This window comes from Pelophylax lessonae, assembly GCF_965119305.1.
Source record: "Pelophylax lessonae genome assembly, chromosome: 1".
Lineage (NCBI taxonomy): Eukaryota > Metazoa > Chordata > Amphibia > Anura > Ranidae > Pelophylax > Pelophylax lessonae.
The window spans coordinates 631,303,568-631,328,462 of NC_138768.1; the positions used below are offsets into that span (position 1 = coordinate 631,303,568).

At 40.8% G+C, this 24,895-nt stretch overlaps 1 protein-coding gene across 1 annotated transcript in view; it reads left to right on the forward strand.

Moving 5' to 3' along the window:
• AFG2A (AFG2 AAA ATPase homolog A) overlaps positions 1-24,895 on the forward strand; it is a 707,754-nt gene that overhangs the window by 342,324 nt on the left and 340,535 nt on the right. The window contains exon 14 of the mRNA XM_082261533.1: positions 11,225-11,348. Within this exon, the coding sequence (XP_082117659.1) occupies positions 11,225-11,348 (124 nt within the window). The remainder of the gene's footprint in view (positions 1-11,224; positions 11,349-24,895) is intronic.

Below are 24,895 nucleotides of genomic sequence, written 5' to 3' on the forward strand. Positions count from 1 at the left end.
CTGCGATTACAGCTGTAAGTCGCTTGGGGTATGTCTCTATCAGTTTTGCCCATCGTGAGACTGAATTTTTTGCCCATTCCTCCTTGCAAAACAGCTCGAGCTCAGTAAGGTTGGATGGAGAGCGTTTGTGAACAGCAATTTTCAGTTCTTTCCAAGGATTCTCGATTGGATTCAGGTCTGGACTTTGACTTGGCCATTCTAACACCTGGATATGTTTATTTGTGAACAATTCCATTGTAGATTTTGCTTTATGTTTTGGATCATTGTCTTGTTGGAAGACAAATCTCCATCCCAGTCTCAGGTCTTTTGCAGACTCCATCAGGTTTTCTTCCAGAATGGTCCTGTATTTGGCTCCATCCATCTTCCCATCAATTTTAACCATCTTCCCTGTCCCTGCTGAAGAAAAGCAGGCCCAAACCATGATGCTGCCACCACCATGTTTGACAGTGGGGATGGTGTGTTCAGGGTGATGAGCTGTGTTGCTTTTACACCAAACATAACGTTTTGCATTGTTGCCAAAAAGTTGGATTTTGGTTTCATCTGACCAGAGCACCTTCTTCCACATGTTACATAGTTACATAGTTACATAGTTAGTGAGGTTGAAAAAAGACATCAGTCCATCCAGTTCAACCTATGATGTGTGTGTGTGTTTGCTTTTAACCGTACATCGTATACCCCTGTATGTTGTGGTCTCTAAGGTGCCCATCTACTAGTTTTTTGAAACTATCAATGTGTAACGCTCCTGCGTTTTTGTAGTAGGCTGGATTTGCAGCTGCAGAATCTCCACTCAGTAGTCATGTAGAGATGTGTTGAATAACCAAATCCAACTCTCCAGACTCATCACTGTGGGCCTGTCAGCTTCAGCATACAGATATACACACTCAATAAGATGTTCCTGGAGTGATAGGATGTATATGTTAGTATGAAGATGATGTGCTGAAGGGACAGGTGTGAACAGTGACAGAGATGGTAAGCACTTGATAGAAATGTTCAGGAGAGTACTAGATGGTATTAGGTAGAATGCAGATAGGTTAGTAATCGAGTATGGTAACAGGTGGTAAGGATAGCAGATAACAAATACAGGATAGACTAACCCAGTGCAAGGATAGATGGTAGTAGACTCAAGAGCTAGCAATCTATGTAACAGTGCAGATGATAGAATTAGTATGCATAGATAGTAACAGTCCTTAATATGCAGAGGTAGATAGTGTAAGTAAGGTTATGGAGGATTCCCCTGCGGGGTACTTATCACTAGTAAGGTTAGTAGTAGAAGGGTCCAGTAGTGAGGGAGTGATCCAGTAGCGAGATACAGGGATCAGTAGCGAGGTTCCGGTCTGTTTCCAAGTAAAAGAAAGTAGCTGGAGGTTCCGGTAGCAAGACAAGCTTGTAAGCATGTGGACACACAGGCAGGTTGAACGAACAATGTGAGAGAGAACGCCGGCGGTTGAAATAGCCGCTCTGCGACGCTCGGTGATGACGTCATCCGTCTTAAAGGTGTATGCGTACCACCTAATTAGAAAGGTGGGACGCATATTTGAAAAGAAAATGGAAAATGAGGGTACCAGAGGTACCAGAATCTTACAGTACCCCCCCCCTTAAGGCCGGCTCCGGAAGGCCTATAGTACTGGTTTCTCCGGGTATTTCGAGTGAAACCTTCGTATAAGCCTAGGTGCGTGAACATCAGTGGTATCCAACCAGGTGTCGTCTTGGGGTCCATAGTTCTTCCATCTTATGAGATACTGGAGTCTTCCTCTGTGGATACGAGAATCCAAAATCTCTTTAATCTCATATTCTTCTCCGCCTTCAACTTGTACTGGAGGTGGAGGCAAGATAGGCCTTATTCCTTGATTAGGAACATGGGGTTTCAGTAGCGACACATGGAAGATGGGATGGATCTTGAGATCTGCTGGTAAGGTGAGCTGTACTGCAGCTTTTCCAATAAGTTTCTTAATTGGGAAGGGTCCCAGAAATAAAGGTCCAAGCTTTTTGCTAGGGATCTTTAATCTTAAATTTTTTTGTCGATAGCCAAACTAGGTCCCCAATAGCATACTGAGGAGAAGGTCTTCTACGTAGGTCGTAGTACTTCTTTTGTTGGCTATGGGCGTGTGATATAGTGGTATTAAGTAAACCCAGAGAGTCCTTTATTTGGGTAAGATAGTCTGAGGCTACTGGGTTACTTGATGGTAGGATGCGTGGTGGAAGAAGTGTGGGATGAAACCCATAGTTCAAGTAGAACGGACTTTGCTTAGTAGTACTGTGGGTTGCGTTGTTATAAGCAAATTCCGCCAGAGGGAGAAGGTCCACCCAATCATCCTGTAGGTATGATGTGTAGCAACGCAGATATTGTTCTATACACTGGTTGACCCTTTCAGTCTGTCCGTTGGTCTGAGGGTGGTAGGGAGAAGTGAGCTTTCGCTCAATCCGTAATATTTGACAAAGAGCTTGCCAAAATTTGGAGATGAACTGTGAACCACGGTCGGATAAAAGAGTCTTTGGAATTCCGTGTAACTTGAACACATGTTTCATCAGTAGTTCCGCTGTTTGTTTAGATGAAGGTAGTCTACGGATAGCGATGAAATGTGCCATCTTTGTCAGGTGGTCCACTGACACTAGAATGGTATTAAATCCTTTAGAAGGTGGTAGTTCTACTATAAAGTCTAGGGACACAACTTCCCATGGAACCTGGGGTATTGGTAGACTGCAGAGTAGACCAGATGGTTTTGTAGGGTCAATTTTGGACCTTGCACAGATGTCACATGAAGATACAAATTTTTGTACAGACGTCTTCATATTAGGCCACCAAAACTGCCTAGTAAGCAAATTAAGGGTTTTCGTCATACCCATATGTCCTGCCATGGGCACATCATGTGATAACTCCAAGATCTTGGTACGCATAGTAGGGGGTATGTAGAGTTTGTCGTTGTAGTAGAGGAAGCCTTCTGCATCAGTACTTAGTTGTGGTGGAGGTGAATCCAATCTTATACTGTGCAAAATCTCTTCCTTCAGGGAACGAACAACCCCAATAATACGTTCATAGGGTATTATGGGAATAGAAGGGATTTTAGCGCAGTTATCTTCGGTTAATCGTGATAGCGCATCCGCTTTTTTATTTTTGTCTGCAGGCGTGTAGGTCACTAAGAAGTTGAATCTTAGGAAAAATAATGACCATCGTACCTGCCGGTGGGAAAGAGTTTTGTTAGTCTGGAGGTATTGAAGGTTTTTGTGATCTGTATATATGAGTATTGGTAACCGGGTACCCTCAAGTAGATGTCGCCAATTCTCCAGTGCCAGTTTTATGGCAAGCAACTCCTTTTCACCCACTGGGTAATTCACCTCTGGGCTGCTTAATGATTTTGAAAAGAAAGCAACTGGGTGGAGTGGTGAAGTATTTGTTGGTCGTTGAGAGAGAACTGCTCCTACTGCCATATTTGACGCATCTACCTCCAGAATAAATTGGAGGGATGGGTCTGGATGGCGTAGTATGGGAGCAGAAGTAAAGCTTGATTTTAACAAGCAGAAAGCTCGATTTGCTTCTTCTGACCATTTGAATGGTTTCTTTATACTTGTCAGTTGTGTGAGAGGTCTCACAATGGCAGAAAAGTTCTTGATGAACTTCCTATAGAAGTTTGAAAATCCAAGGAATCGCTGTAATGCCTTACGAGTTGTTGGTATAGGCCAGTCCAGAATACAGGATATCTTGCTCATATCCATCTTAATTCCGGTTTTGGATATGATGTATCCTAGGAATAATATTTCTTCTTTATGAAATAGGCATTTTTTTAGTTTCACGTATAGATTGTGTGCGAGTAATCTGGATAACACAAGTCTTACATGTTTTATATGTTCAGAGAGAGATCGAGAATAGATAAGTATATTGTCCAGATATACTACAACACAGACATCAAGTAAGTCTCTAAAGATGTCGTTTATGAACCTTTGGAAGGCTGCGGGAGCATTACACAACCCGAATGGCATCACAAGATATTCGAATAATCCGTATCTGGTTCTGAATGCTGTTTTCCACTCATCTCCGTCATGGATTCGGATTAGGTTGTATGCCCCTTTCAGGTCTAATTTAGAGAAGTAAGTAGCCCCACGCACTTGTTCAATGAGTTCAGGGATGAGCGGTAAAGGATAGCGATCCTTTATTGTAATCGTATTTAATTGCCTATAATCGATAATAGGCCTAAGACTTGAATCCTTATTGCGGACAAAAAAAAGTCCTGCAGCTGTGGAAGAAGTAGAGGGTCTGATGAACCCTTTTGTCAAATTCTCATCCAAGTATTCCTTGAGATGAGAAAGTTCATCCTGTGAAAGAGGATAAACATGACCGAAAGGCAATTTGCTGTTAGGGAGTAGATCGATAGTGCAATCATAATCCCTATGGGGAGGCAACATTTGAGCATTTTTTTCAAGAAATACTTCGGACAGATCCTGATAGCATAGTGGTGCAATCTCATCTGACACCACAGACAGGATCTTTCCATAAGATGGGAGGTTACACGTAATCTCACAATAGTGAGAAGGGAAAGACAAAGTCCATCTTTTCCAATCTATGATTGGTTGATGTGTGTGTAACCAGGGGAGTCCCAAAATAATAGAAAAATGTGGTGAAGATAGTATATCAAAAGTGGTGGTCTCCATATGAGACTCGTTAGTAGTGACGAGGAGTGCATGTGTCTGGTTGGTGATTGGACCAGAAGATAGTGGAATACCGTTAATGAAACTAACAGAAACAGGTTTAGGTTTTGGAATAATAGGTATTTTAATTAAGGTAACAAAACATGTATCAATATAGTTTCCACAAGATCCGGTGTCGATCATAGCTTTGGTGGTAATCCTAGTCTGGTCCCACTGTAATGTCAAATGAACAAAGAGATAGGGGTTAGAAAAGGAAGTCGTTAATCCTCCTAGCAAGACATGTGAACACTCACCCTCTTTTTTGCGGACAAGGGGACAGACGCTTATCAAATGATCCGGGGATGCGCAGTACATGCAGAGGTTTCTGGATCTTCTTCTGGCTCGTTCAGTAGTTGATAAAGGTGGGCGTATGGTTCCTACCTCCATGGGAGTAGGGTCAACGGCCGAAATCCGAGAAGGACTAGACAATGGCATTCCCATTTTCTCAGCCTTTCTTTCATGCAGTCGCCTGTCGATGTTGATACTGAGTTGTATTAAGGCATCCAAGGTGCCAGGTAAATCTGCTCTGGCGAGCTAGCTTCTGACAACCCGAGTCTGAATTGAGTTCGCAGAGATGTATCATTCCACCCTGAATCAAGGGTCCATCTTTTGAACTCAGCTACAAAGTCTTCTACAGGTCTCCTTCCTTGTTTTAAAGCCCTCAATTGAATATCAGCAGTACTCTGCCTGTTGGGGTCATCATATAAACTAGCGAGTTCCGCTAGGAATAAAGAATAGGAGTTGAGAAGCTGATCATTTTTCTCAAAGAGAGAGTCTGCCCAGGCCCGTGGATCACCCGGTAAGTATGAGATAACGGTACAGACTTTAATTTGATCAGTAGGTATGTACGAGGTTTTAACAAAAAAAGCAATTGACATGCGTTTTTGAATTCACAAAATTTTTTCCGATCACCTGTAAACACTAGAGGAGGGTTTATTTTAGGTTCAGGGGGTTGAGCAGCAGTGAGCCGTGAAAGACGGGTTACCTGCTGTATCAGAGTCTGATTTTCTTCTTTTACTTCAGTAAGAGCAAGCATTAATGCGTTTACTTGTTGTGTTAATTGTGTCACTTGAGTGGGTAATTCTGCTGAATCCATTTTTTAGGTTTGTTCAATCTGTAACGCTCCTGCGTTTTTGTAGTAGGCTGGATTTGCAGCTGCAGAATCTCCACTCAGTAGTCATGTAGAGATGTGTTGAATAACCAAATCCAACTCTCCAGACTCATCACTGTGGGCCTGTCAGCTTCAGCATACAGATATACACACTCAATAAGATGTTCCTGGAGTGATAGGATGTATATGTTAGTATGAAGATGATGTGCTGAAGGGACAGGTGTGAACAGTGACAGAGATGGTAAGCACTTGATAGAAATGTTCAGGAGAGTACTAGATGGTATTAGGTAGAATGCAGATAGGTTAGTAATCGAGTATGGTAACAGGTGGTAAGGATAGCAGATGACAAATACAGGATAGACTAACCAAGTGCAAGGATAGGTAGTAGACTCATGAGCTAGCAATCTATGTAACAGTGCAGATGATAGAATTAGTATGCATAGATAGTAACAGTCCTTAATATGCAGAGGTAGATAGTGTAAGTAAGGTTATGGAGGATTCCCCTGCGGGGTACTTATCACTAGTAAGGTTAGTAGTAGAAGGGTCCAGTAGTGAGGGAGTGATCCAGTAGCGAGATACAGGGATCAGTAGCGAGGTTCCGGTCTGTTTCCAAGTAAAAGAAAGTAGCTGGAGGTTCCGGTAGCAAGACAAGCTTGTAAGCATGTGGACACACAGGCAGGTTGAACGAACAATGTGAGAGAGAACGCCGGCGGTTGAAATAGCCGCTCTGCGGCGCTCGGTGATGACGTCATCCGTCTTAAAGGTGTATGCATACCACCTAATTAGAAAGGTGGGACGCATATTTGAAAAGAAAATGGAAAATGAGGGTACCAGAGGTACCAGAATCTTACACAATGCTCCCTGCTGATACGACTGCTTGTGGAAGAGAATTCCACATCCTTACCGCTCTTACAGTGAAGAACCCCTTACGCACTTTAAGGTTAAACCGCCTTTCCTCTAGTTTTAGTGAGTGGCCACGTGTCTTATTGTATCTCCTTTCTCTGAATAGTTTGTTCCTTATGCTAGGGTCACCAGTACAGTATTTGTACATTGATATCATATCCCCCCTCAATCGTCTCTTCTCCAGAGAGAATAGGTTCAGTGCTTGTAGCCTATCCTCATAGCTGATGTCCTCCATTCCCCTAATCATTTTTGTTGCCCTTCTCTGGACTTTCTCCAGTTCCAGCACATCCTTCCTGAGGACCGGTGCCCAGAACTGGACAGCATACTCCAGATGTGGCCGGACCAGAGTCTTGTAGAGCGGGAGAATAATCTCTTTATTTCTGGAGTGAATCCCTTTTTTATACATCCCAGTATTCTGTTGGCTTTGCTTGCAGCGGCTTGGCATTGCATGCCACTGCCAAGCCTGTTGTCTACGAGTACCCCCAAGTCCTTTTCCATCCTAGACTCACCCAGAGGTTCCCCCCCTAGTGAGTAGCTTGCTTTCTGGTTTCTGGCCCCCAGGTGCATTACTTTACATTTTTCAACATTAAACCTCATCTGCCATGTAGTTGCCCACCCCGTTATTTTGTTCAGGTCCGCTTGCAAGGTTTCCACATCCTGCATAGAAGATATTGGCAAGCCTAGTTTAGTATCATCTGCAAATACTGAGATTGTACTAGATATCCCCTCCTCTAGATCATTTATGAATACATGTTTGGTGTGTCTCCCAGGTGGCTTGTGGCAAACTTTAAACAATACTTTTTATGGATATCTTTAAGAAATGGCTTTCTTCTTGCCACTCTTCCATAAAGGCCAGATTTGTGTAGTATACGACTGATTGTTGTCCTATGGACAGAGTCTCCCACCTCAGCTGTAGATCTCTGCAGTTCATCCAGAGTGATCATGGGCCTCTTGGCTGTATCTCTGATCAGTCTTCTCTTGTATGAGCTGAAAGTTTAGAGGGACGGCCAGGTCTTCGTAGATTTGCAGTGGTCTGATACTCCTTCCATTTTAATATTATCGCTTGCACAGTGCTCCTTGGGATGTTTAAAGCTTGGGAAATCGTTTTGTATCCAAATCCAGCTTTAAACTTCTCCACAACAGTATCTCGGACCTGCCTGGTGTGTTCCTTGTTCTTTATGATGCTCTCTGCGCTTTAAATGGACCTCTGAGACTATCACAGTGCAGGTGCATTGGATCATTCAGAGATCCTCACTGAACTTCTGGAGAGAGTTTGCTGCACTTAGAGTAAAGGGGCTGAATAATTTTGCACGCCCAATTTTTCAGTTTTTTATTTGTTAAAAAAGTTTGAAATATCCAATAAATTTCGTTCCACTTCATGATTGTGTCCCACTTGTTGTTGATTGGTCACAAAAAATTACCGTTTTATATCTTTATGTTTGAAGCCTGAAATGTGGCAAAAGGTCGCCAAGTTCAAGGGGGCCGAATACTTTCGCAAGGCACTGTAATTACTGGTCAACTGAGCTCCTATGCAGGAAGCATCTCAAGCAGTTACTCTGTAAAAGCAGAGGGATTGTTTGGTACCTCCTGGAATAAGTACATCAAGGAGATCACAGAGGGTAAAAGTACTCTCCTCTCCAGAGTAAGTAGGCTTGTGCCTCTACCAGCAGAACTTTTGCACCTGGAGTTGAAATGGTTCCTTTCACCCCTCTGTCTTCCAGTTTCAAATCTTTGGCACATGAACATACTTTTGTAAAAACACATGATTCTCCAAACCAGGCAAGATCAGTTTCAAGCTTCTTCCCAGCGATGGGGCATCCCCACTTTTTAGAGTGTGAGTCTGTCAGCCTTCTTGGCCTTCTGGTCCTATGGTTCCTAAACCGAATGGAGGAGTCCGGACCATTCTGGATCTAAAGACACTCAACTGATTCTTATGGGTTCAAAAGTTCGACAACGGAAAAATGCCAGGTTGGTCATTGCCTCCCTCCTTTCAGGGTACTTTAATAGACATTCGGGATGCTAACTTGCACACTCCCATCTGTTTATTATTGTTATCTGCGTTTTGCAGTTGGCAATCATCATTACCAATTTTTCGCTCTCCCCATTAGCCTCTCCACGCTCACCACGGTTTTTAGCTAGGTACTTGCCCTAGTCTTACTTCTGTTCTGTGTTAAAGGGATTACCTGGACAATATCCTGTAAGGGTCAGTCCTCCCTAACCCTGTCAGCCATTACCCAGCAGACAATGCAGACTCTGCAGGGAAAGTGCACCATCCTGCTTCTGTGCTGCCTTCTTTAATGGCTTGGCTGTTAAGTCCAGACTTCCTAAAGGACTGTGGCCTATTAGACTCTGTTATCCCTACAGGCTTTAGAACCACTTTAAATATACAATGAAATGTGCTTTATATCTGTAAGGCTACCCCCAAAGGATGGTAATTTGGGTTTTCTGTTCTGCACCTCAACTCCAAGAAAAAGAAAAGCCCCTGTTACACGTCTGGTTGAATGGAAGTTACTGCAAGCACTTGTGAGAACATGAGTATAGCTACTTTTAACTGTGAATTAGCACCAGGAAAGACGTTGTGGGGGTAAATTAACTCAATGTGTTGTTATGGGTTAGAGTAAATAGTGGTTTGAGCATAAATGGGCACAAAGAAGGTAGGTTCAGATACAATCCCCTAGACAGTATAATCACTATGCCAGGGTAACTTAGACTAGAGTTCTATACCACTAGACTGGAATTAACTCATGAATCAACAAGGTCAGCAATAAACCGTGCATACAAGCATTAACTGCAATGTTGAATACAATGCAATGTTGAATATGTGAATACAATAGTCTAGAGTGTTTAGTTTGCTGACTAGTGTTGTGAATATTTTTTGCACATTATAGAGCACTGTTCCCTGCTATCTTCATGGTTTACAAAACGTTTCCCCCAGTTATGGGGAAAAGAGGGCGGTCTTATAGGTCTAGTTGAAGATACAACACCAGAAGTGGAGTGGCTGCTCACCCAATATGAATTACTGGAAACAAATGATACCGAGGTATCTACCCCCAGAGGGTTTTTAGGCAGCAATTGTGGTAGTCAAAAAATGAAAAAGTGCTATAAAAATATACTTTATTAACATATCAAATTATAACGAGAAAAAATGGTATAACAATAAAAAGCCAGATAATGGGGAGATGTAAATTATGAGCTCCAGTTACAAATGGTAACAGCATATATCTCATACAGTATAATTACATGATCATACATAGCATCGACCCCAAATAGTGAAGAGTGGGAGAGCAAAAGTCTCTTAGGTCTTTCCTAAGGTGATAACACTTATCAGTATTGTTGTCACGCTAGGTTAGGAAGTGTGGTAATGGCAGGATTTCCAGTTTTGGAAAAAGTGTGAAACTAATGCAGCCACATATCTAAGGACATGAGCTGCAAAACTATCAAGTTTTGTTCTTGGGTTTAAAATAAACTTGAAGAATATGTTATTTTTTTAATTATCATAGAACTGCATTTATTGGTGTTATTATATTTGCCAGGAGTTCAGCTTTAAGATCATGCATAGACATGAAAGAACAGACAGCAGATAGAAAGTCATGAAAACAAGACATGCGAGAAATTAGATCAGTAGAAGAGTGACATCACTTGCATAGAAGTTATTTTAGAATCTGAATACATTAATGGACCATGTATAAACATTAAGAAAGATGGGAAGAAAGTCTTAGCCCCCGTTCACATAGGGGCGACGCTACTTCGCACCGCGACCTCCGAGGTCGCGGTGCGAGCAGCGCGCCGCGACCTCGGAGCGGCCGCCACGGACTTCATAACATTGAAGTCTATGGCGGTCGCCTCCTGGTCGCCCCAAAGAAGCTCCGGACCCTTTTTCTAAGTAGGAGCGACTTGTGCCGCTTCTATTAGAACGCGTCCGAAGCTTCCCTATGGGAGGCGACCTACTGCGACCTGTGAGGCGACCAGGTCGCCTCACAGGTCGCCTTAGTGTGAACGGGGGCTTATAGTATACCATTAGTAGTGTTTCTTAGCCCATAGATGATTTGTTTTTTTTCCTTCAGCCAGCGGATTGAACAAAAAAAAAAAAAAACTTGATTCCCACATTCACGCACTCAAGGTGGATGGGGGTATCCTCCCTGCTGAGCCTATGTATTCTGACAGTGGGGAGACTTCCCTGCCATCAGAATACATGATCAGCCCTGCCAGAGATAGCGAACTTCAACAGAAATTGGACTTCTGTACAACCACCCTGCCCATACATGCATTGAAATTTTCGATCCATGTATGGCCGGGTTTAAAGGACATACATACAGTATATTTGTTTGAAATTAAACAAATTGAACTGTTTATGCTCACTTAGCCAAGCAAATATCTGACATACTGTATGTACTGTATATGCAAGATAGTCCTTTATTAAGTCCCTTTATAAACTGTAATTCAAGACCAGTGTTAGTATTATTGTAAAATATTATGTTATTTTTTTCTGTTTGTAATTACTTATGTTAAATTTATGTTTTTCTTCAATAGTTCGGGGTCTGGGAATGTAGCTGACCGTGTTCTGGCACAGCTGTTGACAGAAATGGATGGAATAGAACAGCTAAAAGATGTGGTGATATTAGCAGCTACCAATCGTCCCGACTTAATAGACAAGGTAAGTCCTTTCTAATAGTAAAGTATTGAGGAAAGTGTGCATTAATACAGGTAACAATAACATTTATCATTTTTGTATTTCACATTCTGTACATTTATTTGGATTTTCACCACATCTACATGCAGAGCAAAGTATCAAACAAAAATTAAAAATTTTCAGGTTGGGACAAACTATAACACTGCCAGAGGTGGTTAAGTAGTTGCAGCAAGCTTTCTTTAAAAAGAAGATTTAAATCATACAAATAAAAAGTAACCATTAAAGGGACTGTTGGCAGTTTTCTAGTTTGTCCCAACCTTTGTCACTGACATGGAAATGTGGAGCAAAGTTAAAAAAAAAAATGGAAATAAAAGAAGCATGTAAAAATATTTTCCTGGGTAATCCTTTAAAAAGCTAGGGTTTCAGTTTTGCACATGCACTACACCTTTGCCAGTATAGACAGAAGTGACTTATCTGCGGTAAAATTATTCAACAAAGTGGAATAATTTTAACAAAAGGAAGTTTTATATGCAGCAATTTTGTCCCTTTTTCATGTAGTTTTCCCAACCAACCTTTCAGTTACCGTAATACACATGATATATGACAAATATGATCATCTTTGCTGTTGCAGAGTCTCAGTGATAACTCATATTGTATAATGCAACTGAAATAATACAATTTTTATACTTATATACCATAGAATTTACTTGAGTCTGTTTAACAGATCCATATTGTAATGGTGGTATAGATGTAATTTTATGTTTTGTTTTTAGAATGCATCTGATTATCTACCGTGCACCCAATTGTATGTATATAAATGTACACTTTCGGATTTAATTTAAACCATCAACAGGTTGAAAATGGCCAGTTTCCTATGTGCTTACATAATCTGCAAGACTGCATAAATCTCATGTGTACATGGTAATTATTTATGTATTTTGGGAGCTAATTTTAGCTGTCCAGACTCTGTGAATATAATGAAAGTGTCATATCCACAGAGTACTTACAGCCTCAATGCAGGAAATAGTGAGAGCTGAGAAATAGGATTACTTTGTCTCCCATTGAGCTGGATGTAAATGTCAGACACATTAGCCTGGATGCAAAGGACAAGGCAAAAAAAATGCAAAGGCTATGGTCTGTGATGGCACCCTGGGGCCCTTGACAGCCTTTCTCCACCTTATCATGGAGTGTAGAAAAGATGCATCCTCAAGTGTCCAATTTACATAAGAATGACAGGATGTGATTGGACAAATGAAGATGAATGAAAGGCAGTGATGTCAGCCAGGGCTATTGTCTGAAGATGGATGGGGGGCCTGAGTTCCATCAAGCTTCAGGGGCTTCCTCACAGCTCAGAATAGAAGCAGAAAGGACACTACCACACAAAGGAGCTCATTGAATGCCAGACAGATGGGAGTTTATATTTTCTTAGTAGCTGTCATTCGCTGTGATCTTGTAGAGCTAGATTGTCTTCATTAAAATAAACATTTGCGTGACAGGATCATGAAAGATTTCTTGGGTACATGAATAAAGGGTAGAAAAACACTAATTCTCTTGCTGTCAGTTTTAGGTAAAATCTTATCATGTCTTAATCAGGTGAATGCACTGTACTGAATGCTTGCTGATGCCCTCTTAACGTTCCTAGACAGTACTGAGGTAGATACAAGCTGAACTCTGTGCAGATGTTAAAACACCAATGGATAGAATTTTGTATTTATTAGGAAAAAAATTACATTCGTAATACCTGAAATTGACTCTTGTAATCCCCTGTACAGCAAGCGCTCAGTCTAGTGAAAGGGAGAGGCAGCCCTTGAAGCATTCAGGTGTAATAGATTCATCAAGCTGTTGCTTATCCATACCTATCTAGCCAATGTCTGGGTGGTAGAGAGGTGTCTTAATTGTGTGCAGTAGAGAAAATGAGGTCACTGTCCTGGCTCTGCTGTCTGTCAGTACTATATAAATCTAAGGAATAAAGCTGGCCTTAGACAGATTGAAATTCATCCGGTTCTGCAGGAACCGGCCGAATTTCGATCTATCTTTGGGCTGGCTGATGAAATAGGGAAACACCCAACAGGATGGTTGTTCTAAAGTCACAATCGATAGATCAACATCTCTACAACCCGGGTGCCTATACATGGATCGAAATTCAGCCCGTCCCTGCTGAAACTAATGAATTTTGATCCAAGCATGGCTGCCTGAAGTGGGGCAGAAATAGAAAGTCTTTGGTGAGGAAAATAGCTCCCATATATCTATTTAAGCTGCGTATTTAGCTGCTTTTTTGGGGTTCAGCTTTAGTTCTACTAGATACATAAATCAATGCTTCCAAGAGATGTGGCCAACTCTGTCTTGTAGAGGAAAGATTGTTCCTTATTCAGTAATAGTTATGAAAAAAAGTATGCGTGCCATAAAAAAAATGACAAAATATGCTTGTGTTCTTTTGTACAATTTGTTATATTAGGATGGAAGAATAGACATTCAAAAAGATAATTACCGTAGTCTGAAGGAAAACACTTGAGAAATACTAGTAGTACAGATTTTTCTGGTAACATTTATGTAAGGCAAGTCAATCATACAAACAAAAAAATGAACATTTAACTCATAATCACCTGTTTATGAAGAGCCCTATCGCTAGTCTCTTTTAGTAGCTTAAGGTTGAATTAGCCAGTGGAACAATTCAATATTTTAGTGCTTTTTTTGAAGACAACCAATATTGAAATATATACAGAAAAATGTAACTGCCATCCTCCACTGATTAACCACAAGAATGTGGGGACCAGAGCACAACTATCCTAACTATGGAGAGTCAAAAAAGAGGAAGATAAAGTGTAAGCTGGAAATTAGACAGACAACGCCACCTATCATCTGTCAGTTTATAATTAGGAAATACATAATTGACAAGGTGAATACGTAGATAGATGAGTAAGGAGGATTTTTTTACTGAATCAGAATAGCTTTACCAGCATAAAATAACAATATCCAAAAAAAAAAAAACCTCTTGCATGAGTTAGCTGTGTAAATAATATACCAAACAGAGACGTTTTAGAAGTACCCGGAGCAGGGAACTCCCACTTAAGCTGGGTATACAGGAATCAAAATTTGCCTGGTTCAGCAGGAACTGGCTGAATTTTGATCTGTGTGAAGCATTCCCTGTTCAACAGAAGCCATTCCTAAGATCGACCTTAGTCGAATGGTCCTGCTGGAAAATCAACATTTGATCAGCCGCTGCAGCTCTGATCAGTGTATTCTGACATGGGAGGAGCCCCCACTTTCAGAATACAATAGCACAGTGGGGGAGATCCCTATTTTCATATCAGGAATGTGAGGTTTTTTTTTTTTTTTTTTTTCAGCCCGTTGGTTGAATGAAAAAAAAAAACACAAGCTTTAGTTTTCAGGAAAGTGTTAATCTGTGACCAGTAAACATTAATATGAAGACAGGACCAAAACACATGGAAGAGGTCAGCAGGTGTGTTCATGTATCCCTTTACAATTCAAAGAGGATAGCCATGGTCTTTGTACTAAATTGATGACTGTAAATAATGCAACTTTTTTAATTGCATCAGTTGTTTTGGATAGTGTAATTTGTCTTTCTAATAGTACTGTAAATTGGTGATTAATGGGAATAATAGGGATTAAAAGTACTAAACAGCAGACAAAATATTCGTAACTTTAAAGTCATTTAGAACAATTGATCTACTGATCATCTTCTGTACAACCAGCATGTTGGGTTTTTCCTGATGATCAGAGCCACTGGCTATAGCCGGTAGCACTGATCATTGTATTTTGACAGCAGGGAATTGTGCCATCTAGCATAAGGAATTTTGTCCAGAAAATGGGTGCTGAGTACACTCACTACTTTACAATGTAGTAAAGTGTCATTTCTTCAGTGTTGTCACATGAAAAGATATAACAAAATGTTTACAAATATGTGAGGGGTGTACTCACTTTTGTGAGATACTGTAAATTGCTGGTAACTGAATCTGGGCAATTTTCAGCATGTCCTTCCCACTCAATACATACTCTTGGCTGAGCCGAACATCTGTGTTTAAGGATGTGCTGGTAGACATAGATGTCAATGGGGGTGGAGGTGAGGCATTGGATAATGGTCTTTAACTTTTTACAAGGATTCATTGGTCGAGCCTAATGGCATTTGTTCAGCATCTCTCCACAAAGTGAGGAATGCCAAGCAACTCAACTCAAGATATCCCAAAATAAACAAGTAAAAAGAGCACCAAACAGTCATACTGAGAGTTCAAAATTATTTAATAATAACATGAGTGAAACAAAAGGCAGCTAATTCTTTTCAGGGCTGAAAATTCCCCTTTGTCGGGGGTTAAATTTTGGTCAGAAGAATGTATCGTAAGTGCTACATATTTTTTTTCATTCAGTCATATCTACTGGCACAATCACCTGTACATAGAGGCATGGCCACTGGCAATACAGGCATCATTACTTGTGATCCATTTTTTCTGACAAATTAACTCTGAAGAAAGGAAACAACCGAAAGTGCTAGCTGCATTTTGTTTCCCTTGTTTTTACTTGTGTTATAATTAAAGGACTTTAGACTCTTGAGATGACTTGTTTATATTGAACACTCAAGTCTGTTTTCAATCTTTCCTTGACACATTTCATCATTAATCTATGTAAAACACGATTATGTATTGATTTTTTTTTTTAACTTTTGTGTTTATTCAAATATTTTAGCAGTACAAAGTCAACATAACTTTCCATAGACAGAGGTAGTTTGGTAACAGGTATCAGGTACAGATACATACAGTAGGACATTTTGTGGTAATTTACATTAATCGGCAAAGAGGTTGATAAACATCTGTTGAGAAGCGCTTCGCCTACAGGGTGTAGGGCTACATATTTTAATAAGGATAGCAATAGAGCAGGTGGTCCCATTGGGTATTGAGATTTTGGCTTTTTAAGCCTGATAGAATTTAGCCTAGGGTAAGGTTGTACATTTTGGATGAGCTAGGCAGGGGTTTTTTTTTAAGGAATGCAGTGACTTGTAGGTGGGCCCTGGCATATATAAATTTCATTAAACCATGTTTTTTTAGTGATAATATCACTTCTGCAATAGAGGGGGGTTTGGAGACTTCCAGTTTCCAGCGATAGCTAGATGTGTGGCAATAAAGACGTTGGATCGAGTAGTGTGGGCAGTTGGTGGCCAAGGGTCAAAATCTAAACCCAAGAGGACCATTTGAGGAGACGGGGGAATGGAATTGGAGAGAATAGAGAAGAGAAATTTTGTGAGGGTAGACCAGAAGGGCTTTAGCTTGAGGCAAGTCCACCATGTAGAGGTGTTCCAGGGTGTCCACAGTCTCGCCAACAAGCAGTGGGTGTGGGTGAGTAAATCCTTGCTAATTTTGAAGATGTAAGGTACCAATAATTGAGGATTTTTTGTACGGTTTCTCAGTGTAGAATGCATCAGGAGAGTTTTAGTGATCTTTGAAGGCCACATTGCCATATTTGGGGTGTATAGTTGCAGCTCAACAGGCTTTCCAATGTAACATAGCAGAGTTTTTAGTCTCAGGTGTATGGTCAGTGATGAGCTTGAAGATGTAGGAGATACCTTTCTGATGAGATTTCTCCATGTTATAATATTTCAGAAGGTGGCAGGAGAAAAGATTTGTCAACCACAGTACACATGAGAGAGATGAACAAAGTCTGGGATATTTGAAAAAGTCTTTAGAAGGCATGTGATGGTTCGATTGTAGGTTTTGGAAGGTATGGAGCAAGGAGTTTTGGTCGAGATCTCCAATTGTTTTAAGGCCAGCAGACAGCCAATTTGATATTGGGATATCCGGTATCACAGTTTGTAGAGTGTTGAGAGATAGAAAGTTTAGCAGATGATGTGGTATGTCTCCATGTTGTTGACAGGCTGCCTTTCATGCTCTGATAGTTGCAGTTACGGTGCTAAGATTGCATTGCTGGTTATGACGCTGTAGAAGCAAAGCACTAAGAAGCAGTTTAGGGCAGGTTGCTAAGGCTGTTGTTTCTATATGGAGCCAAGTACGTTTCAAATCCATTTTCTACCAATATTTGGCTTGGCCAAGGATTGGTTGCTTTGAAGTAAGCTGAGATGTTTGGTGCTCCCATCCCCCCTGGCAGACGTTGGTGAACATACAAAAGAGCGTTTAATTCTGGGACGTTTCCCATTCTATATAAATGAGGTCAGCACAGCATGTAATTTGTTGAGGTGAGATTGTAAGACATAAAGCTTCAAACATAAAGATATAAACATAAAGATATACAACTGGCTTCAAACATAAAGATATAAAACTGTAATTTTTTGTGAAGAATCAACAACAAGTGGGACACAATCATGAAGTGGAACAAAATTTATTGGATATTTCAAACTTTTTTAACAAATAAAAAACTGAAAAACTGGGCGTGCAAAATTATTCAGCCCCTTTACTTTGAGTGCAGCAAACTCTCTCCAGAAGTTCAGTGAGGATCTCTGAATGATCCAATGTTGACCTAAATGACTAATGATGATAAATAGTCATTTAGGTCTATGTGTAATCAAGTCTCTGTATAAATGCACCTGCACTGTGATAGTCTCAGAGGTCCGTTTAAAGCGCAGAGAGCATCATGAAGAACAAGTACACACCAGGCAGGTCCGAGATACTGTTGTGAAGTTTAAAGCCGCATTTGGATACAAAAAGATTTCCCAAGCTTTAAACATCCCAAGGAGCACTGTGCAAGCGATAATATTGAAATGGAAGGAGTATCAGACCACTGCAAATCTACGAAGACCTGGCCGTCCCTCTAAACTTTCAGCTCATACAAGGAGAAGACTGATCAGAGATGCAGCCAAGAGGCCCATGATCACTCTGAATGAACTGCAGAGATCTACAGCTGAGGTGGGAAACTCTGTCCATAGGACAACAATCAGTCGTATACTACACAAATCTGGCCTTTATGGAAGAGTGGCAAGAAGAAAGCCATTTCTTAAAGATATATCAATAAAAAGTGTCGTTTAAAGTTTGCCACAAGCCACCTGGGAGACACACCAAACATGTGAAAGAAGGTGCTCTGGTCAGATGAAACCAAAATCAAACTTTTTGGCAACAATGCAAAGTCTTATGTTTGGCGTAAAAGCAACACAGCTCATCACCCTGAACAACCCATCCCCACTGTCAAACATGGTGGTGGCAGCATCATGGTTTGGGTCTGCTTTTCTTCAGCAGGGACAGGGAAGATGGTTAAAATTGATAGGAAGATGGATGGAGCCAAATACAGGACCATTCTGGAAGAAAATCTGTCCGAGTCTGCAAAAGACCTGAGACTGGGATGGAGATTTGTCTTCCAACAAGACAATGATCCAAAACATAAAGCAAAATCTACAATGGAATTGTTCACAAATAAACATATCCAGGTGTTAGAATGGCCAAGTCAAAGTCCAGACCTGAATCCAATCGAGAATCTGTGGAAAGAACTGAAAACTGCGGTTCACAAACGCTCTCCATCCAACCTCACTGAGCTCAAGCTGTTTTGCAAGGAGGACTGAGCAAAAATTTCAGTCTCTCGATGTGCAAAACTGATAGAGACATACCCCAAGTGACTTACAGCTGTAATCGCAGCAAAAGGTGGCGCTACAAAGTATTAACTTAAGGGGGCTGAATAATTTTTTGCACGCCCACTTTTTAAGTTTTTTATTTGTTAAAAAAAGTTTGAAATATCCAATAAATTTCGTTCCACTTCATGATTGTGTCCCACTTGTTGTTGTTTCTTCACAAAAAAATTACAGTTTTATATCTTTGTTTGAAGCCTGAAATGTGGCAAAATGTCAAAGTTCAAGGGGGCTGAATACTTTTGCAAGGCACTGTATATAGTAAATGAGGTGCATCATAGTCAGTGCAATATGTCCAGCCCATGAGGCTTGAATGATTTGTAGGTCCTTTGCTGTTTTTTGTAGTTTAGATACCAGATGTGAGAAGTTAAAGTGGAACTCCACCCAAAAGGGGAAGTTCCACTTTAACCACTTGCCGACCGCTGCAAGTACATATACTGAGGCGGTCAGCCCCTCACAGGCAGAGTGACGTATCAGTACGTCACTAGCCTGTGAGGCTCTGGGGAGCGAGCGGGCGCCGCCGGCGGCGCGCTCCCGCGTGGTCACGGACCCCCCCCCGCGCGTGTGACCGGCGGACCCGATGTCGGGGGAGAGGGAGAAAGGCAGGCGGCTTGTGTAAACAAACTGCCTGTCATTCTCCCCTGTGTAGAAACAATGATCATACGGTTCTACTATGTAGGACCGTTGATCATTTTTCCTACAGCTCAAGCCACAGCCAATCACAGCTAGAATCACACCCCTAGGGACACACACAGCCCCTCCCTCTCAAATAAAGTTAACCCCTTCACTGCCAGTGTAATTTTACAGTAACAGTGCATATGTATAGCACTGGTTACTGTAGAAATGTCACTGGTAACCCCAAAAGTGTCAAAAATGTCAGTCAAGGGTCCGATCTGTCTGCCGCAATGTCGCAGTACCGCAAAAAAAATTGCAGATCGCCGCCGTTACGCGTTAAAAAAAAACAACAAAAATTACAAAAATCTTAACCTTTGTTAGTAAACGCGATAACTTTTGCGCAAACCAATCAAAATACGCTTTTTGCGATTTTTTTTTTAACCAAACATATGTAGCATAAAACAAATTGGCCGAAAATGTTAAAAAAATTTGATTTTTACATTTTTTGGGGGGGAATTTCATATAAAAAAATGTGAAAAATATTGTTATTTTTGCAAAATTGACGCTCTTTTTTTGTTTATAGCGCATGATCAAAAAATCGCACAGGTGATCAAATACCACCAAAAGAAAGCTCTGTTTGTGGGAAAAAAAGGACATCAAATTCGTTTAGGTACAGCGTCGCACGACCGCGCAATTGTCCGTTAAAATTCACGCAGTGCCGAATCGCAAAATACCCCCTGGTCTTTAAGCAGCCAAATCCTCCGGGGCTTAAGTGGTTAAGGACTCGTCCCCCGCTCCTCTTGCACATTTGAGGAGCAGGGCAGGTACCCTATTTTGACAGGTACCTGCTCCTATTTCTGCACTCTGCAACGGAAGATCTTGTCCCTCCTTCCCCCGTGCAGTCTACTGGGACACTGTCAGGTCCCAGAAGACTGCACCCACCAGTCAGGATGCGCAGCGCAACACGCGCAGCCGGGTGCCCCTAGTAAAGATGCTGGTGCCACCAAGGGAGAACGGAGGATGAAGATGGCTGGGGTGAGCTCTCCGCTGGACCATTGGACAGATGAGTGCCTGTTTTTTAAAAGTCAGCAGCTACACTTTTTGTTGACTTTTACTTTTATATTGCTCCAATCATACAGGACTTGGAGTATTTGATCTTGTACAAGGGTGCCTTGCTAAAAAGGTCTAGGGTATGGTGCAAATGAGGGAGTGACGATTATGTATTATTAATGTTTGATATTGCTTTTTGGTGCTAACTTTTTGGTCATAGATTTATTTTAACAATCAACTACTTGCTTTTAAAGAGACCCTGTCATTCAAATATTCAAATAACAAGTACCAAATAGATATATATGTGAAAGAAAACTGAATACTTACCCTTCCTTCTGCCCACAAAGAAGCCGACAGTACCAAAGTGTTATTCTTTCCAGTCCCCTGTGGCTATCTCTAGTTCTTCCTTCTGACCTTCACAACACAGTGTAGGACAGCAGGCCTGCAGTAGGAATCAACAAGAGCTGTAAGGGACCAGAGAAATGGAACACTTTTGGAAGTGTTGGTTTCTCTGTAGACAGTGGAAACATTTGATATTTACTATCTTCTTTTCAGTGTTGTGGGTAACTAGTTACAAAGTAACTGATTACAGTAACTACATTACTTTTTTTGGTAACTAAGTAATGTAACTAGTTACAATACTAATATTGGTAACTACACTACTTTACTAGGCTAAAGGAGGTAACTACACTACTTTACTAGGCTATAGGAACGCGCTTTCCTGCGTTACCCAAGCCGTGCGATACAATCGTTATTTCGAAGAATAGAGAGGGATGAAGTTTATGACTTTTTGTTGCACTTTATGTTTTATTCTGTTTTTTTCAGGTTTTGTTCTCATGTTTCCCAAAGCCTGTGTTTATACAATAAACTCTAAACTGTAATCTCGTTACAAAAATGTAACTAGTAACTAGTTACATTTTTTGAGTAACTACCCCAACACTGCTTCTTTTATAGGTACAGTATTTTTCAATTTAGAGGTTTTTTTTTTAAGTTAAAGGCAGAGATGCTTTAAATAGTAGAGTGTTGTTTTCTTGTTTAAAGGTTGAAAAGATATTACACTAATATGTGGAAAAAAAAAGAATATTTAACTGCATAAAATCTCAATCTGTCACGTTAATACTATGAATCCAAAAAATGCCTTGTAAATACTCAGAGTTAGTTAGTACATGCTAGCTGACAGTAGGTGGCATTGCTGGAAGTCAGCCAAGATTTTGTTGCTCACATCACTGAACACCTGAAGGACAACATCCTTCTAGCACTCAGCAGAGGGATTTTTATTCCAGCTTCCACAAAATGGTGTTCCTATATTGTTTTTCTTACAATGTGCATGTTAGTTAGATCCTAAAAACTAATAGGGTGAAGGTAATTAAACTGCCTCAGGATGGCAGAAACAGCTATTGTATACAAACATATATTAATATTTTTCATAGTAGCATTGTATAATTTGCCTCTGTGTAGCAGAATGGATAGCACATTTTATGGTAAGAAAACTAATACTTTTTCTTGGGACATTTTCCAAAATATTTGAAATGTATTGTAAACCCCAAATTGCACTGTAAAAATAATCTTTCTACATCTCCCAAGTTTAGCATTGCCAATGAAGTATATTTTTAAACGCTGTAACAAACCTTTGCAGACCAATAAGTGCCCATGGTTCGTTTTTTCAACCTGATGGCATGTGTCATCAGCACATAGAACCAAAGCATCCATGCAGGCAGACCATTTGGATAACGGTCACACATAAGGTACAATATTTTTTCAGTAACGAATAACATCGGATATTGGAGCTTACCAGTCTTTAGATGTAGTAGCATTAGTTATTCTTAGGCCTTTTCCCTTTATTTAAACCTGTAAATAACATACTTTCTGTCCGTGGTTGGCTATGTTAACTCCTCCACTAATTGTATCTATGAGTGGAACCATGGTTGTCACACAGTTTGGACTTTAAACACCACTGCCGTTGTTCATCTCTGTTCCAAGTATTTTCTATACATGGTGAAAATATTAAATATTCTTAGCCTTAAAAAAGAAAAATAATGCCATCACCACATTTAAGTACTGGTAAGTTGGACTATATTACATTTTTATTCCTGGATTTAGTTACCCTTGATGTTACCTTTGATGTTACCTTTAGTTACCTTGGGTAATTTTGTGCTTTGCTGTGCTGAGTTGTAGTGACTTTTTTGGTAGCTCAGTGGACAATCCAAAATGGTGCCATTGAAATTTGCCTGCCAAATGGACCATATCATATTTATTATGCTTTACATTTCAATTACAGTATCTCACAAAAATGAGTACACCGCTCACATTTATGCAAATATTTTATTATAACTTTTCATGTGACAACACTGAAGAAATTACGCTTTGCTACAATGTAAAGTAGTGAGTGCACAGCTTGTATAACAGTGTAAATTTTCTGTCCCCTCAAAAAAACTCAACACACAGCCAATAATGTCTAAACTGCTGGCAACAAAAGTGAGTACACACCCTAAGTGAACATGCCCAAATTGGGCCCAAAGTGTCAATATTTTGTGTGGCCACCATTATTTCCCGGCACTGCCTTAACACTCTTGGGCATGGAGTTCTCAAGAGCTTCATAGTTGCCACTGGAGTCCTCTTCCACTCCTCCATGACAACATCACGGAGCTGGTTTATGTTAGAGACCTTGCGCTCCTCTACCTTCCATTTGAGTATGCCCCACATATGCTCAATAAGGTTTAGGTCTGGAGACATGCTTGGCAAGTCCATCACCTTTACCCTCAGCTTCTTTAGCAAGGCAGTGGTCATCTTGGAGGTGTGTTTGAGGTCATTATCGTTTTGGAATACTGCCCTGCAGCCTAGTCTCCGAAAGGAGGGGATCTTGCTGTGCTTCATTATATTATAGTAGATGTTGGCATTCATGGTTTCCTCAATGATTTGTAGCTCTCCAGTGCCGGCAGCACTCATGCAGCCCCAGACCATGACACTCCTACCACCATGCTTGGCTGTAGGCAATACACACTTGACTTTGTACTCCTCACTTGGTTGCCGCCACACACGCTTGACACCATCTGAACTAAATAAGTTTATCTTGGTCTCATCAGACCACATGACATAGTTCCAGTAATCCATGTCCTTAGTCTGCTTGTCTTCAGAAAACTGTTTGCGGGCTTTCTTGTGAATCATCTTTAGGGACGACAGCCATGCAGATCAATTTGATGCAGTGTGCGGCGTATGGTCTGAGAACTCACAGGCTGACCCCCCACCTCTTCAACCTCTGCAGCAATGCGTGCAGCACTCATACGTCTATTTCCCAAAGACAACCTCTGGATATGACGCTGAGCACGTGTACTTAACTTCCTTGGTCGACCATGGCAAGGCCAGTTCTGAGTGGAACCTGTCCTGTTAAACCGCTGTAAGGTCTTGGCCACTGTGCTGCAGCTCAGTTTCGGGGTCTTGGCAATCTTTTTATAGCCTAGGCCATCTTTATGTAGAGCAACAATTCTTTTTTTCAGATCCTCAGAGAGTTCTTTGCCAGTAGGTGCCATGTTGAACCTCCAATGACCAGTATGAGAGAGTGCGAGCGATAACACCAAGTTTACACCTGAGACCTTGTAACACTAACGGGTCACATGACACAGAGGAGGGAAAATGGCTAATTTGGCCCAGTTTGGACATTTTCACTTAGGGGTGTACTCACTTTTGTTTTTTAAACATTAATCGCTGTGTGTTGAGTTATTTTGAGGGGACAGCACATTTATACTGTTATATAAGCTGTACACTCACTACTTTACATTTTAGCAAAGTGTCATTTCTTCAGTGTTGTCACATGAAAAGGTATATTGAAATATTTACAAAAATGTGAGGGGTGTACTCACGTTTGTGAGATACTGTATGTACTGTACCCAATAATTTGCAAATTCATCTTGCACGTCAATGTAATTGTTATCCATTTGCTTTTTATTAACTAAAAGCTATTTTTTTGTTTTTTAAAAACAAACATGTTATACTTACCTGTTTTGTGCAGTGGTTTTGCAAAGAACAGCCCCTATCCTCCTCTTCCCAGGTCCCCCGCCGACACTCCTGGCCCTTTGCTCCCAAGCCACTGCTCTGCATGTCCATTTATACACAGAGCCGTGGTTCGGCCCCACCATAGAATGCATGGATGTAAAGAACCTTAAGACTTAAAAGCCATTTTAAGGGTACAGTATTGTAATCATAAGAATATGCTAAAGAAATAAATTGGTCTCAGGTAAGCATAACATCAGCCATGTTTTTATCAGTGGTATAGGAGGAAATGTGACATAACCTAAAGGTAAAGTGTTTCTACCAGCAGGGTGATGGAACATAG